General features: G+C 44.5%; 1 protein-coding gene across 2 annotated transcripts in view; it reads right to left on the bottom strand.

The window, feature by feature from the left end:
* METTL17 (methyltransferase like 17) overlaps positions 1-16,366 on the bottom strand; it is a 34,768-nt gene that overhangs the window by 4,477 nt on the left and 13,925 nt on the right. For both annotated transcript variants that reach the window (XM_033963359.1, XM_033963360.1), the window contains exons 5-11: positions 15,980-16,061; positions 15,537-15,610; positions 12,351-12,445; positions 12,081-12,151; positions 11,189-11,296; positions 9,865-9,933; positions 6,861-6,911 (exon numbers count right to left, since the gene is read on the bottom strand). In XM_033963359.1, coding sequence (XP_033819250.1) covers positions 6,861-6,911; positions 9,865-9,933; positions 11,189-11,296; positions 12,081-12,151; positions 12,351-12,445; positions 15,537-15,610; positions 15,980-16,061 — 550 coding nt within the window. The remainder of the gene's footprint in view (positions 1-6,860; positions 6,912-9,864; positions 9,934-11,188; positions 11,297-12,080; positions 12,152-12,350; positions 12,446-15,536; positions 15,611-15,979; positions 16,062-16,366) is intronic.

Here is a 16,366-nt window from a genome sequence, read left to right as displayed (position 1 = left end):
AGGGGACAAGCGGTGAGCCCTTGTACGATCAAGATAGTAAGCCAGGGCACGCTTGCAGTCAAGACTGTGCAATGCCTGTTCTCCGGGATGTGAATGAGGTTTCGGAAAGAAAACAGGCAACACAATGGACTGGTTGAGGTGAAAAGCTGAGACCACCTTTGGAAGGAACTTAGGATGGGTGCGCAGAACCACCTTGTCATGGTGAAAAATAGTGAACGGTGGATCGGCAACCAGTGCATGAAGCTCACTAACCCTCCTGGCAGAGGTGATGGCAATGAGGAAAAGAACCTTCCATGTCAGAAATTTGAGCGAAGTTGTGGCAAGCGGCTCAAAGGGAGGTTTCATGAGGGCAGATAAAACCACATTCAGGTCCCAGACGACCGGAGGAGGCTTCAGAGGTGGTTTGATGTTGAAGAGGCCCCTCATGAATCGGGAAACCAGAGGGTGAGCCGTGAGAGGTTTTCCTAAGACAGGTTCATGAAACGCCGTGATGGCACTGAGATGGACTCTGATAGAGGTAGACTTGAGGCCTGCGTTGGACAGGGAGAGCAAGTAGTCCAGAACAGTTTCCACCGCTAAAGAGGTGGGATTGTGATGATGACGGAGGCACCAAGAGGAGAACCTGGTCCACTTCTGATGGTAACATTGGAGGGTGGTCGGTTTCCTGGAGGCGTCCAAAATGAGACGGACAGGCTGAGACAGATTTCCTGAAGAGGTCAGCCCGAGAGAAACCAAGCTGTCAGGTGGAGCGAAGACAGATTGGGATGTAGTAGAGACTGATGTTGCTGTGTAAGTAGAGTAGGAAACACAGGCAGAGGAATGGGGTCCCTGGAGCTGAGCTGAAGCAGGAGGGAGAACCAGTGTTGACGAGGCCACCGGGGAGCTATGAGGATCATGGTGGCTCCGTCCCTGCGGAGTTTGGATAAAGTCCGCAACATCAGAGGTAGAGGAGGAAAGGCATAGAGGAACCGATCCGTCCAGTCGAGAAGGAATGCATCCGGGGCCAGACGATGAGGAGAGAAGAGTCTGGAGCAGAACTGGGGCAGCTGATGGTTGTGAGGAGCTGCAAATAGGTCCACCTGCGGAGTGCCCCAGCGAGCAAAGATGGAGTGGAGCGTGGGAGGGTCCAAAGTCCACTCGTGAGGTTGAAGGATGCGGCTGAGATTGTCGGCCAGGGAGTTCTGTTCGCCCTGGATGTAGACAGCCTTGAGGAAGAGACTGCGGGCCGTGGCCCAGGTCCAAATGCGACGAGCCTCCTGACAAAGGAGGCGAGATCCGGTGCCGCCCTGTTTGTTGATGTAGTACATGGCAACTTGGTTGTCCGTGCACAGGAGCAGAACCTGAGGGCAAAGAAGGTGCTGGAAGGCCTTGAGAGCATAGAACATGGCTCGTAGTTCCAGGAAATTGATGTGATGAAGACGCTCCTGCGGGGTCCAAAGACCTTGGGTGCGTAGGTCTCCCAGGTGAGCTCCCCATGCATAAGGGGAGGCATCCGTGGTGATGGTCATGGAATGCGGGGGCAGATGAAAAAGAAGGCCCCTGGAAAGATTTGAGGAGTTCAACCACCATTGTAGAGATTGCTGAAGAGACGATGTCACAGAGATGGGATGAGAAAGAAGGTTCGAGGTCTGCGACCATTGGTTGGCCAGAGTCCATTGAGGTGTCCTGAGGTGGAGTCGTGCCAGGGGAAGCACATGCACCGTCGAGGCCATGTGGCCCAGGAGGACCATCATCTGTCTGGCAGAAATGGAGTGATGAAGAAGCACCTGACGACACAGGTGGAGCAGGTTCCGCTGACGGTCGGAGGGGAGAAACGCCCTCATTAGTGTGGTGTCGAGAACTGCTCCAATGAACTGAAGGCGCTGCGTGGGAAGCAGATGCGACTTGGGGTAGTTGATCTCGAACCCCAGGAGGTGGAGGAGAGAGATGGTCTGATGAGTGGCTTGTAGCACAAGCGGAGACGTAGGTGCTTTCACCAACCAATCGTCCAAGTAGGGAAACACCTGGAGGTTGTGAGACCTGAGGAAGGCCGCCGCCACAATGAGGCATTTGGTGAACACCCTGGGTGATGAAGCGAGGCCAAAAGGTAGCACTTTGTACTGATAATGGCGATGGTGCACCTGGAATCTTAGGTAGCGACGTGAAGCTGGATTGATTGGTATGTGAGTGTAGGCCTCTTTGAGGTCCAGGGAACATAGCCAGTCGTTCTGAGAGAGATGAGGGTAAAGGGTGGCAAGGGAGAGCATTCTGAACTTCTCCTTGACAAGACATTTGTTGAGGTCCCTGAGATCGAGAATGGGACGTAGGTCTCCTGTCTTTTTTGGAACCAGAAAGTAACGGGAGTAGAATCCCCGGCCCCTTTGTTCCAGAGGTACTTCTTCGATGGCATTGAGGAGAAGGAGGGATTGGACCTCCCTCAGGAGGAGGGGGGGTTTGAGTTGAAAGAGAAGCAGACTCTACGGGAGGATTGTCTGGTGGAAGAGTCTGGAAGTTGAGAGAGTAGCCGTGGCGGATGATGTTGAGGACCCACTGGTCCGATGTGATGACCTCCCAACGGCTGAGAAAAATGTGGAGCCTGCCCCCGATTGGTTGAGGGAGAGGCAATGAGGGTGGAAGACTGGCTAAGCCCTGGAGAGAGGAGTCAAAAGGGCTGAGAAGGTTTGGCAGGAGGAAGAGGCTTGGCAGGTTGATTAGACTGTGCACGAGCCTGGGTATGGTGTTGCTGGCGAGCCCGCCTAGGTTGCTGTGAAGGCGGGTTAAGCGGCCTAGCGGAGAACCTGCGCTGGTAAGAAGACTGTGGTTTGTAAGGCCGAGCAGGAGGGGTCTTCTTCTTTGGTTTGATGAGAGTATCCCATCTGGTCTCATGGGCGGAGAGTTTTTGTGTGGTGGTATCCAGAGACTCTCCGAACAATTCGTCTCCCGTACATGGAGCGTTGGCTAGTCGGTCCTGATGGTTGACATCCAGATCAGAGACCCTGAGCCAGGCCAGGCGTCGCATGGCCACAGCGATGGCAGATGCACGAGAGGTAAGCTCAAAGGAGTCGTAGATGGAGCGTACCATAAATTTTCTAAGTTGAAGCAGGCTGGAGATGTGCTGCTGGAATAGTGGGATTTTGTGCTCCGGCATGTACTTTTGCATGGCGGAGAGTTGCATTACCAGATGTTTCAGGTAGAATGAAAAGTGGAAAGAGTAATTGTTTGCCCTGTTGGCCAGCATGGCATTCTGGTAGAGCCGCTTGCCAAACTTGTCCATAGTTTTGCCCTCCCTGCCAGGAGGGGTAGAGGCATATACACTGGAGCCTTGAGTCTTTTTTAAAGTGGACTCAACCAGGAGAGATTCATGGGGCAGCTGGGGTTTATCAAATCCCGGGATTGGAATAACCCGGTAAAGGCTGTCCAGTTTACGGGGTGCCCCAGGGATAGTTAATGGATTTTCCCAATTTTTATAAAAAGTTTCCCGTAGGATGTCATGCACGGGTAACTTGAGAAACTCCTTAGGGGGTTGATCAAAATCTAATGCCTCCAGGAAAGCTTGTGATTTCTTGGAATCAGATTCCAGAGGCAAAGATAAGGCCCCCGATAACTCCCTGAGGAATTTCGAAAAGGAAGACTGCTCAGGTTTAGATGTGGTATCGGGGGCCGAGGGCTCTTCGTCCGACGACGATGCATCCTCCTCGGTACCGAGGGGAGATTCCTCCCAGAGGTCCGGGTCTCTGACATCGGTGTGTGCGTGCCGAGAGACTGGAGTGGAAGGCTCGGTATGATGAGCTTTGGACCGAGACTTGCCTGAGCGTACCGAGACGGTACCGGGGGATGAAGACCTGTGTCTGTCTCGGTCCCGGGAAGAACGGTGCCGGTCAGGTTCGCGGGAAGACCGGTGTTCCGCTCGGTCCCGAGGAGGATCGGCTGTCGTCAGAGCGACGGCCTCGGCATGGGCATGGGTATGCGGTGCCGAGAGAATAGGCATGGAGGGGTCCATAGGTACCGATGGTGTGGATACCGGTTGGACGGTGTGGGGCTCGGGCCGGTCTGGTACCGAAAGCAACGGTGCCAGGATAGAGGGCAAGAGCTGTTTAAGTTGCGTTTGGAGTTGTTCCTGCAACTTATCCTGGAGGATGGTCGCAATGCGGTCATCCAGGGATGGCACCGGAACCACTTTTTTCTGCTTTGGTTCCATGGGTGCCGCTCTACGCTCCGGCGATGAGGAGGCCGATGACGAGGCACTCACCGATATCGGAGCGGAGCGTTTTTTAGTTCGGCGTGGAGCCGAAAGAGCCGGTGTCGCCACCGAGGTGGGAGGGCGCTCAAGGGTGGAAGGCTTCTTAGCCGGCTTACCTGGCGCCGGTGGCGCCGAAGTGATGTCAGGCGGTGTCGAGGTGGTCGGTGCCGACTTCGATGGTGCCGCAGTTGAAGAAGTCGAGTCCATAGTCGGGCCGGTGCCGAACAGGAGACTTTGCTGAATTTGACGATTCTTCAAAGTGCGTTTTTTAAGAGTGGCACAGCGGGTGCACGAGTCTGCCCGATGCTCAGGTCCCAAACACTGTAAACACCAATTGTGTGGGTCAGTGAGGGAGATCGGGCGTGCACACCGCTGGCATTTCTTAAAACCGGGCTGCGGGGGCATGAATGGAAACACGGCCTCCGCAAAATCAAACCCCGAGGCCTGGATTGTGACAACAGGCCCCGCCGGGGCAGAGACAAAAAACGAAACAAAAAGAAAATATTTTTTTTTTTTTTTTTTTGGAAATGAAATAAAAAAGCAACCCGAAGGTAAAAAACCGAAAAAAGAACGCGAGCGGGAAGGCAAAAAGAGATTTTCAATCAGAGTTGAAAAACGCACGTCTTCTTCGCTCCGCGGAAACGAAGAAACTGGGGACCACGCTCTCCTCCGTCGGGCGGGAAGGCACTCGCGCACGCGCGGTGCGGCCAACTAGAACTTTCTAGTAAAAAGGTCCGTACCGTGGGCTCCGTCGGTGACGTCACCCATGCGTAAAGAATATGCTGCCTGCTTGTCCTGGGATAATATGATATATAAAATCATAAGAAATATAAGATAAGAAATGTTATGTATAAAATACATTATAGAAATATCAAGTGTATTATTAAGATAATTGTATGAAAATTTATGACACTTGTTAAATGAAAAAAATCAATAAAAAACTTAAACATAAAAAAAAAAAAAAAAAAAAAGCCTCACCCCTTGCACTTGACGTCCCTACAATGGGACTCTCACTCTCTCTCTTCCTCCCTACAAATATTCATGTATTCAAAGACATCATTGTTATTCTAAGACTTCATTGTATTCAAGGACTTCATTGTTATTTCTTCGCCGACTGTCCAGCTCTTCTTGTTGTAAACCGCCTCGAACTACTTTGGCTTTGGCGGTATATAAAAAATAAAAATTATTATTTATGTTTTCTTGTTATCTGTTGAGGATTAGAGATTACTCAGAATATACATTTTTAAAATAAATAAAAAAATGTTCTAAAGTGTTAAAATAAAAATCAGAAAACGAATAAAGCACAAGGACCATCCAGATTCGGGAACAGACGTGAAGTTTAGGGACTCTTGTTGGGTCCCTAAATAAACTTCACGTCCATTCCCAAATCCGGATGGTCCATTGTGCTTTTTTTGTTCTCTGGTGTGGTTTGTATTTTGACTCTCTCCTATACTGATTAAAATAAAAATCAGCAAGGAGACAGAGGCCCTCTCAGTTGACTATGCAAAGCTCTCTTTGGAAAGACATGGCCTTAAGCTCGTCTTGAATTCTTCTCAAGCAGAGCGGGAGTTTATTCAAATAAGCAGGACAGCTCTCTGAAAAGGAATGACGTGTCCAAGTGGGTTCCTATTTCAGCTGACTCACCAAGTATCTCACAGAACCAGTGAATGTGCATTTATGCACGAAGCAAGCCCTGGAAGCAAACTCTGACCTCAAAAAAGCAGAACCAATAAGTTTTTCTTAAGTTAAGAAGCAGCCACTTCATAGCCTTATTTCCACAAGACAATCCGCTATACTTTGGATCATTTGTAATCTCTTCAAACCTGAGACAGTCATAGATGAATTTCACTACAATGATTCAGCCTTCTTAACATCAAGGCAACAATTATCATCAAATTAATTTTATTTATGTAAAATATCATTTGCAAGCTTAAAAAAAAAAAAAAAAAAAAAAAAAGCAATGGCATATTGACAAGATCTGCCTCAATCCTGAGAACTAGGATTTATTTGTACCCTTAAACGTGTAATAGAATCCAAGCCCTGCAGCCGAATCCCCGTTAACAAAAGGACTCTAATATAGAACCAAAAGCCACAACTGACTTATTTGGGTTGAATATTTGGGCAGTGCTGGGTTTAGCCATAGCACAAATGTTTCCAGCCATTCAACAAGATTATTAAGGTGAGCCCATTGTGAGAATTGGGTACATACACTATGACTTGTACCTTATCTGCAAAAAAATAGAATTGAAACCCGTTTTCCATATACTGGCAAAAGAAGAAACATCTAAAAAAGGGGAATAAAAGCAATCTCATACCAGAGTGAACAAGATCCCAGAATATCTCTCTCATCCTCCTTACCTAGAATAAAATCTGTTATTAGCAAGCAGAGTTACTTGGAACGGTACACATCTGGATACGGGGTCCAAAAAGACAATCGTGGACCTAAACGGAGTTTGCATATACAGGGCCAAAGACACCGATTCAACTGTTTAAGGCACTGTGATCCCGGGGCCAACAGCATCCCAGGCTGATCGCCAAACTCCAGGGACAAATGAACAAGCATAAAGGAACTGTAGCTGAAGGGAGAAAATATTGCAAATCATGCACAGAAAAATAAAAAAGGCTGTAAATAATATCTTACCGGAGCAAAGACATAGGTTGGCCTGGAGTCATGGTACACACTGTCTTTTGCCTACGACAGAGAAAAGAAAAAAAATGAGATGTAAACCAGGAATGCAGTTTGCAAGAAGACTCGTGCATAATCCGACAGGACAGGGACTAAAATTTGGCAGACATCAATTATAAAGCAAGACACTGGCCCCATAACCAAAATTAGATTGTAAGCTCTTCTGAGCAGGGACTGTCTATTGAATGTTGAATGTACAGTGCTGCATATGCCTTTCAGTGCTACGGAAGCGATAAATAGTAGTAGTAGGAAAACCAAGTTCATGAAAATGGTGTTGCTTTTGAGCTGCTCAGCTAAACTATTTTCCCCGATGCTGAGCAAAATAGAGGGAAACCCTATGACTGGGGCCCAGTATTTAAGGCCTCCTTTTAGCGCACGCTAAATGCGGCTAGAACTAACGCCAGCGCTATTACGTGTGTTAAACCGCTAACGCGACTTTGTAAAAGGAGCCCTAAATGAAGAACGAGAAGCAGGATGCATCTTTCATCCTGACCCAGACTTGGGGTGCAGCAGAGTCATACATTCGAGGGAATGGGAGCAGTAACACGGCTTTTGATGGTGGTAAAAAGAAAGTGGACTTTTTATGGACTTTTTGCTCTTTTACCCCTTAACCTTTTGGTTTTCTCATTGTAATTTATCCCTATCCCCTGTTCGTTTTTGTGTCAGTCTGTCGTTTTACTCCGTTTGTTTTACTATCATTTTTAACCCATTGTTTTTATTTTTGTTAAAAATAGCGGTATATTAAATAAAAAAAACTATAACTGTAATTGATAGTAAAGGGAGAGAGAGGGGAAAAGAGGGCTGCATGGGGGTGAGGAGGAAAGGGACAAAGAAAAACCTGACACTTGCTACTATCAATTATTTCTATAGCGCTAATAGATGTACAAAGTCACAAAGAAGACAGTCCCTGCTCAGAAGAGCTTACAATCTAAACAGGGCGGCATGGATTATGCTATCATTTTTGCTTAATGGAGCAAATTTCTTGCTATTATAGGCTACAGCTTTTATGTTTTCACACTCAGCAAATGACACATTGATAAAAAGACATTTTGGGCCCGATTCTAAAAACGACGCCTTAAGTAAGGCAGCGATAGGTAGGCGCCCTGCTGCTGCCTACCTTAAGTGGTTTTAATTGGTTTAATCAGCTCAATGATTGGCTGCGCCAATTAAAATTTCATTGAAAAACCATTTCCTTCGATTTCTCTTGAGTCTATCAACTTCAGAGCTTCCTGTGCATGTGAGCTACTGTTAAGATGTGTTATTTTTATTGTTAATCCCATTTAACTCACATAAAACAGGATCTGTGCTAAAATAGTGTTAATGGTAAACTTGCCCCATTCCATACACTTGCCTTGTTCCAAATACTGCTCCACCCTTCCCCTTCCTCTCTACGGGCAACTGTCCAAAGAGCTTTTCTTGCTGGATATTTTGGAATGTAGAATAACCAGCACATAGAAATAGACGGCAGATCAGGGCCACGGCCCATCTAGTCTGCCCACCCCAATGACCCTCCCCTACCTTTCTCTGTGAATAGATCCCAAACGCTGCTCAGGCCCCAAACGCTGTGCGGGTCTGTGATGGAAATAGGGCGCTGGCACTTCTTAAAGCCGCTCGAAGGTTTCAACATGGAAGGGAAAAGACTCAGGGGTCCTTTTATCAAGCTGCGGTAGGGGTTTAATGCGCGTTAAACCGCATGCCGTGCTAGCTGCATTGAGCACAGTTTTTTAGCCGGCTGCAGGGGTTAGCGCGTGATGATAAAAGGACCCCTCAGTGGCCGACACCGAGTCAGCAATACAGCAAAGGGGGGAAAAAAGGGGCCCGGAGGACCAACTGAGGTAACAAAAAGGAAAAGAAATATATTTTTTATAGATCAAAGCATTATAATAAAACAAAAAATAAGCAAAGCTGAAAGACAAAAAAGGAACGTTGATAGGAAAGCAATTCAATTTTGGACAGAGTACAAACAAATACAACTTCTTCACTCTGCGGAAAACAACCCAACCCCCCCCCAAACAAAAGAACCGCGAGCCGACATCGGGATGGAAGGTGCGCGCGTGGTGTGGGCAGTCTTCAAAGCTTTGCAAATCTTAAAGTGACGGTGCAATTTTCACCGCTCTGTGGATGACGTCACCCTAATGTGAGAGTATGCTGCCTCCTTGATCACCCCCCAAGTCCCATTTTTCTTCATAAGAACATAAGAAATGCCTGCACAGGATCAGACCTGGGGTCCATCCAGTTCAGTGATCCGCACACGCGGAGGCTCAGCCAGGCGTACCCTGACGCATACATTAGTCACTCGTATCCCTCAATGTGTCCTGCAAGAAGATGTGCGTCCAATTTTCCCTTAAATCCTAGAATGGTAGTTTCCTCCACCATCTCTTTCGGGAGAGAATTTCAGGCGTTCACCACTCGCTGTGTGAAGCAGAACTTTCTGACATTTGTCCTGGCCGTGTCCTCTCTCAGCTTCAGTCCATGACCTCTGGTCCGAGTCTGGGTCACATTCGCCAATGTGAATAAGGCTATTTCTCACACAGAGAAATATTTCACCTCCTATACCGGACTGCTCCATTGTGTTTTTGTAGCCCAAATGCATGACCCTGCATCTTTGTAGCATGAAATTTTAGCTACCGCAGTCTAAATCATTTTTCAAGCTTTAATTCTATCCATACCATCAGGAATTGTCTACCTAGAACTTGGTATCATCTGTAGAAAAACAAACCTTATCAGACAGCTCTTGCACAGATCACAAACCATTCCCTTTATACTTTGTTACTACAGAGTGGATTTTTTTTTTTAAACTGCTGCCATGAACAGTTATGATGGCAGAAAAAGACCTTCATGTTTGCAATACCCAAATATCCTCCTAAAACTGAGAAGGACGGCTTCTGTAATAATCAATAAAACAGAATATCTATCTTGCTCAGCGGAAGAGAGAGTAAGAAATATACGCGCTCCTCACCCTCAGCACAGCGTCTCTGGCCTCCATCAACATGCGATGCCCTTCCTTCGTCCCGTTTTCAATTAAAACCTTCAAAATAAAATCAACAGCTTTCAGTTATGACAAAGGCATGCTGTAAAAACCAAAAACTAGCGCACCTTTAAAGAAAGTCTACAAGAGAACAGACTGAACTCTACGGGCTTCACTGGAATGCAGAGTCAAAGACCTAGACTGCCTTTGCCTTCACATCTTCAAAACCAAGCTTTTTGGGTGTTTGATATACCGCATTGGCAAATGCATCTATGCGGTTTACATTTAATATAAAAGGTTAAAATATAATGAAAATTGAAAGTTATATTTTAAACAAATAAAAAAAAAAGAGATAAAGTATGATAAACTTTAAATTGAAATGTGCACTTCTAATTCCATACTGATGCTCACCGAGTCCTCCCTGAAATATAAATATATACCGATCGAATAGAAGCAGCTAGTTAAATGCATCTGAAAATAAAAAGGATTTTAAAAGTATCCTTTCTGCTTATGCCAAGCATTGTTGAATTCCGATACTATTTTAGTTTGGGTCCATTAACAGGGGCCTGTTTTGAGCCATGGTAAGGCAGCCACAGCATTAAACATATATTTGGCCATGTTAGATAAAAGAGCGTGATTATTGGATGTTTTAAAGCTGGTCTAGGCAGATTACTTTCATCGTACTGTACCCTGCACAGATTAGCTGCATATTGTCGCTGTACGCATAGCGGATAGTTCCCTCGCTCTATGCTGCCTCTGTCGCTACACATAAGGATAGCACCAGGACAGTCGGAGTAAGTTTTGATCAGCACTATCCGGTTCATAGACAACACCGCGAAAGACAAAGGCGCGCGCCGACAACTGAGCGCAAGATGGAGGTGCGCGCCGAAGAAAATGACTGTTTTTAGGGGCTCCGACGGGGGGTTTTGTTGGGGAGCCCCCCCAAGTTTACTTAATAGAGATCGCGCCGGCGTTGTGGGGGGTTGTACTTGTAACCCCCCACATTTTACTGTAAACTTAACTTTTTCCCTAAAAACAGGGAAAAAGTGAAGTTTTCAGTAAAATGTGGGGGGGTTACAACCCCCCAAAACGCCCCCACAACTCAGCGCATTCCCCCCACATCCCCCCGGCGGAGCCCTAAAAACAGTAATTTTTGTGGTGCGCGCCTTCGCGCTGCGCTCAATTGTCTGGGCGTGCCTTTGTCCCGGCGCGCTTTTCACCTGACACCGCACTATCCATACGGTGCTTTTAAAATCTGCAGATGGAAGTTGCATTGATCCAACTTTCCAGTACGACTGCTGGACGCGACACCCACCAGGAAGCCACTGGTCTTCCTCCAGAGAGTCTCTACAGTACTAATGCGATCCACCCTACTTGGTAATTCATTCAACGAGTAAGCAGAGACGACAAGGTCAAACTGCACCTACAAAAAAACAGAGATGAAAGACGTTCATAAAATCAGTAATGCCACCAGACACTTAACACCCCCCAGCCCATGTGGCACACTGGCGTCATGCCTCTTCCCTGAGCACAAACTGGCACTTAAGAAGAGCTGCTGAAAAGTTCTCAGCCCAACCAAGAAGGTTTCAAGGTTTATTAAATATTTGATGAATCGCTATATCTTTATACAAAGCGATGTACATAATAATACAATAAGTTAAGTTAAAATAAAAACAATATATATATAAACATTAGAGGTAAGACAAGACTAACAACAATTGGAAGGGAAGGGGGGTTAAAGTTACAACTGTTATAATGAGAAACACATTTAAGGGAAAAACATTGGGGAGGAAGGAAATTCTTAAAACAAAAATTAGGATAAATTTTATATATTAAAAGCCTGTTTAAAAAGAAATATTTTCAGAGATTTCTTGAAGGAAGAAATGTCTTTTTCAATTTTTATATTTTGGGGCAATGAAACTTACAAATTATTCCACACTTTTCTTGACATTCAATGATATGAAATGAAGCAAAAAGTTGTGGAATAACTTGCAAGTTTCATGGCTCCGCATCATTCTCTTCTTGGTTGGGCTGAGAACTTTTCAGTGGCCCCCTGTCAGACTAACTTTCCTTTAGTAGATACTCGGGTTTTTGCTGTTTCCGTGGTAGTCATTTGTCCCTCCCTAAGTCAAAGTATTTCACCAGGCCTGTCCCCTATCCCTAAACATTTACACCTGCACTCTCCCCACTGTAGTTGTACATCTTACCTTTGGTGAAATAGGTAAGAACTGTCTGAAATGAACCCCAGGGATACACATTTCTTGCGACTCAGAGCCTCCTGTAGAGACAGTGGAAACAAAGGAATGAACCAGTTCCTTGCCAAAGAAAGGGATTTGGTCCCAGAACCCAAGTACAGACCAGAAGAAAGGGAAACGGCCTTAGCACCACAAAAAGACAAGCAAAAGTCTGTACAGTCACTTTATAAGGGGTTGAGAGGCAGGGGGTCACTTGAAGGAGGGAGAAAAGAGCAGGCAAACCTCTCATTAGGCATTCTGCCAGCAAGTTCATGGCTGCTGAGCTGTCTACACACACGTATTCCCGGATAGACTCTCCCCACGTTGTGTGTGCTGCCCTGAAAGGCAAGAGGAAAACTGCTGTAGAAATTGCAACCAAGTGGTGGTTTTCCAATATACTGCACAAGAGCCTAGAAACAGCTATACCTGCTAGATGGTTACATATTGGATTACAGCAAGAAAAAAACTCGGAATTGTGAAACTCAATAATATTACAACAAACACTTTCACTGAAATGAAAAGATGTCACAAAAAAGAAGAAGAAAGCAGCACTGCTATAGTTCCAAAAGGGGAGTTACAAAAGACTGGAGGAAAAAGCCTCAGATAGGAGCCCTTCCACCACCACAATGGTGGTCCAAGGTGGTCGGACGTAACACCTCACTGGCAAAAAACCTCCAGACCGACTCCCCGTAGTAAAGAACTTAAAGCAGGGCGGCGGTGCAAAAGATAGAGGATGACAATCCACTTATCTAAATTAGTAGATCGGTACACCGATTGTCATCCTCTATCTTTTGCACCGCCGCCCTGCTTTAAGTTCTTTACTACGGGGAGTCGGTCTGGAGGTTTTTTGCCAGTGAGGTGTTACGTCCGACCACCTTGGACCACCATTGTGGTGGTGGAAGGGCTCCTATCTGAGGCTTTTTCCTCCAGTCTTTTGTAACTCCCCTTTTGGAACTATAGCAGTGCTGCTTTCTTCTTCTTTTTTGTGACATCTTTTCATTTCAGTGAAAGTGTTTGTTGTAATACATATTGGATTACAACAGGACCAATGGGTAGAGCTCAGCAGCAGATTCTTTATCACTAGATGTCCCTAAGTCACAGTATTTCACCAGGCCTCTGACCATGCTATATGACTGCAGACGTCTTGCCAGACTTGAAAGCAGCTGCAACCTCTAATAAAAATAAGATTCAGCAGATTTTGCTCTTATCAAGACCCAAATGAATTCCTCCAACATGGGTATCGGTTTCTGTATTATGTTTTCGCTTAAATCCAAACTGAAAATGATCAAATAAGTCATTCTGTTCGCCAAACCTAGCAACCGTTCCAATACTAAACTTTCTCAATAACTTTAGAAAGAAACAAAATGACAAAAATAGGGAAAGCTTTCAACCTCGCCAAAGGTCACAAGAACCATTTAACTATTGCCTTCCTCAGCCGTTCAGGGTCAACCATTTATTAACCGTTGCTAATTCTCCTTTCATTGTTTAAAAAACCAGGAATATAAAGTCAATTAATTATTTCTACAACTTGTTGGCAAGTAGCAGGGAAAATTATCTCCATTTAACCCCCCCCCCTCTCCTTTCACAAGCAGAGAACTAATGTCAGGACTATTTCCTGAAAAACAGCATGCAAATTGCTCACTTATAACAGTTTCACTAGTTAAATTTTGAGAGAGAGTAGTAGCTTGAGAGAGAAATTGAAAGAGAGAGCAAGAGAAAGAAAGAGTAACAGCTTTCTATATTTTGTGATCATAATTTTTCTATACCCCCCTTTTTTTAAGTTTTGCATACATATACAGTACTATTCTTTCCATCCATTATGTGTATTAACACTGGTGTTCATTTATCTCATAACACTGAAAATAGTTAATTCTATTTTATATGTTTGCTTATTCATTGTTATTTTATGTTTTGGCTCATTTTTAACATATTCACAGTTTTTTTGTCCCATATACTCTTTATCTTATTGAATCTATAGGTTATTCATTATATTTTTATTGTATATTTTTGACTAGTTGATAATCAATAGTTTCAATGCAATTTTTATGTAAGCATGATTAGTTATATCTTTCTAGTGTATTATTGATGCAGAGTTATTATATATTTGGTTAATTTATGTTTTGCATAAAGCCTTTTTTGGTCTTTATAATCTGTGCAGATATGGATAGGTCTTTATTTTTAACCATGCTGGTCTTTATATGTGTTTGTTGTTTGGATTCTTTGCTGTTTTTACAATATATTTTACACATAACATTTTTTTTATATAACATCATTCATATTTTTAACATTTGTTGTTTTTATACATGACTATGTTTATTTATTCATCATTATTTCGGGTGGCCGAAACATGATCATGTCGAGTCATTGAGTTACTTTGGATGAAAGAGTTATTTTGGATGAATAAAGACATTTGGATTTATCAGATGAGTTGAAAGACACTTTTTGTGCACCATTCTGATTGGACATTTCCACTTTTGCTCTTGCTTGTTTGATTTTTGTGGATTTGTTTCCCCTGTTTTAGTGTGCATAATTTTACTCTAACATTACACAACGATTGATACTTCTCTCAAGTAGACCCATCCACCTGCTTTTATTTCCTCCAGCAGCTCTTTTCTTTTTTTTTGTAATTCCCCTTTTTTCAGTTCTAAGTTCTGTAAAACACAGTTGGCGTTTTTTTTTTTTTTGGCCCTTCCAAGGACTAATCCTATCTAATCCTGCATGAAAATGGCAGCCTCTCCCTGCTCCCCCTTTTGCTCTCTGTAGCTTTAACTCCCAGGTCTCAAGCTCTCCTTATCCAACAGTGACCAGGACAGCCAATAGAACCTCTGATGGTTACCAGAGGGGAAAATCGACTTGTAGCCCAAGTTATCCTGGTATGTCCTTTTCCAAAGGTTTTTTTGGGGAGAAGCTGCGACATATTTCAATATTATGGGCGTTTTGCATCTATTTCTCCTTTTCATAACTGTAAGGGCAAGCCGCAATAACATCTCACTGTCTGCCCTTCCCAGGAGACAGCAACAGATTCTCCGTACCGCAGCCATTTTCCTTAAGTCTCAAAATTTTGCATTTTAGAAAGCATGAAAAGTGCAACCAAGTCTGCAAGCCAGTCTATTTGTTCAGCTCTTAAATATCACATCATTTGTCCAAAGATTCTTCCATGCAATTCCAGGAAGGAGAAATAAAATCACTCACATGTGGAGAACGGAAAAATAACCTCACACTTGTGGGACTTTCAGCTGATCTTAAAGATAGCACTTATGGGCTCAATCCCACTGTACAGCAACGTGTAAAAGTTTTCTTCCTTGGATGTTATCGCTTTTTGATAAATACAATAAAAATCTCTTTCACCCTTTCCAACTGAAGGCTCACATAACAAGATTACACAGAATCCTTGAGTATTAAAGGTGGACTAGTCCAGCGCATCCTTACCAGGTCACAGAGCCAACTCCAGAGCCAAAGTCCAGGAGAGAGTATGGCGAAAAGTCTGGTAGCTGCTTCCGAATCTGAAAGTCATTACAGTGGTGATACTGTTAACAGGAGTTACCTCTCCTCTCCGATTCACATAACATCATTGGCAGTGCTTCAGGGGGCTTAATGTAAACATATCATATTCCAACAAAAATTCAAAGTAATCTACTTATAATAATCATTTCCATAGTGCTATTAGACATACGGCTATGCTACTAGAGCCAAACACTCCCCCTTATGCATTGAGGAATGTTCAATGATTACTACATTGTCCTTCCACGACATCAAACAAAGTCAATAAAAAAAGGACGACAAAGTATGTAAATAAAACAAGCAAAAGGTAAAGATGTATAATAGTCCAACATGTCAGTGAGTCAGAACTCCCTTATTTCAATGACACTTACTTCATGGAATGCTCTGCACAGGGCGGCAAATTCTCCAGCAAGCCGTGATGCCAGGTATATCAGAGACTGGCCTTCATCATATCTAGAAATACATTGGTTCACAATAATATTACTACATATGCCCCAAATATGACTGAATTTCACACTCTAAGGCCCTGAGAGTGGTAGAAAACTGGGATGCTCTTCTGGAGTCTGTTATAGGGGAAAACACCCTCCAGGGATTCAATTTGAAGTTAGACAAGATCCTGCTGAACCAGAATGTACGCAGTTAGGGCCAGTCTCAATTAGGGCGGTGGTCTTTGACCAGAGGGCCGCCGCTTGAGCGGACTGCTGTGCACGATGGACCACTGGTTTGACCCAGCAGCGGCAATTCTTATGTTCTGAGGG

This window comes from Geotrypetes seraphini, chromosome 11, assembly GCF_902459505.1.
Source record: "Geotrypetes seraphini chromosome 11, aGeoSer1.1, whole genome shotgun sequence".
NCBI classification, from domain to species: domain Eukaryota; kingdom Metazoa; phylum Chordata; class Amphibia; order Gymnophiona; family Dermophiidae; genus Geotrypetes; species Geotrypetes seraphini.
This window is presented reverse-complemented; position numbering and strand designations above follow the sequence as displayed.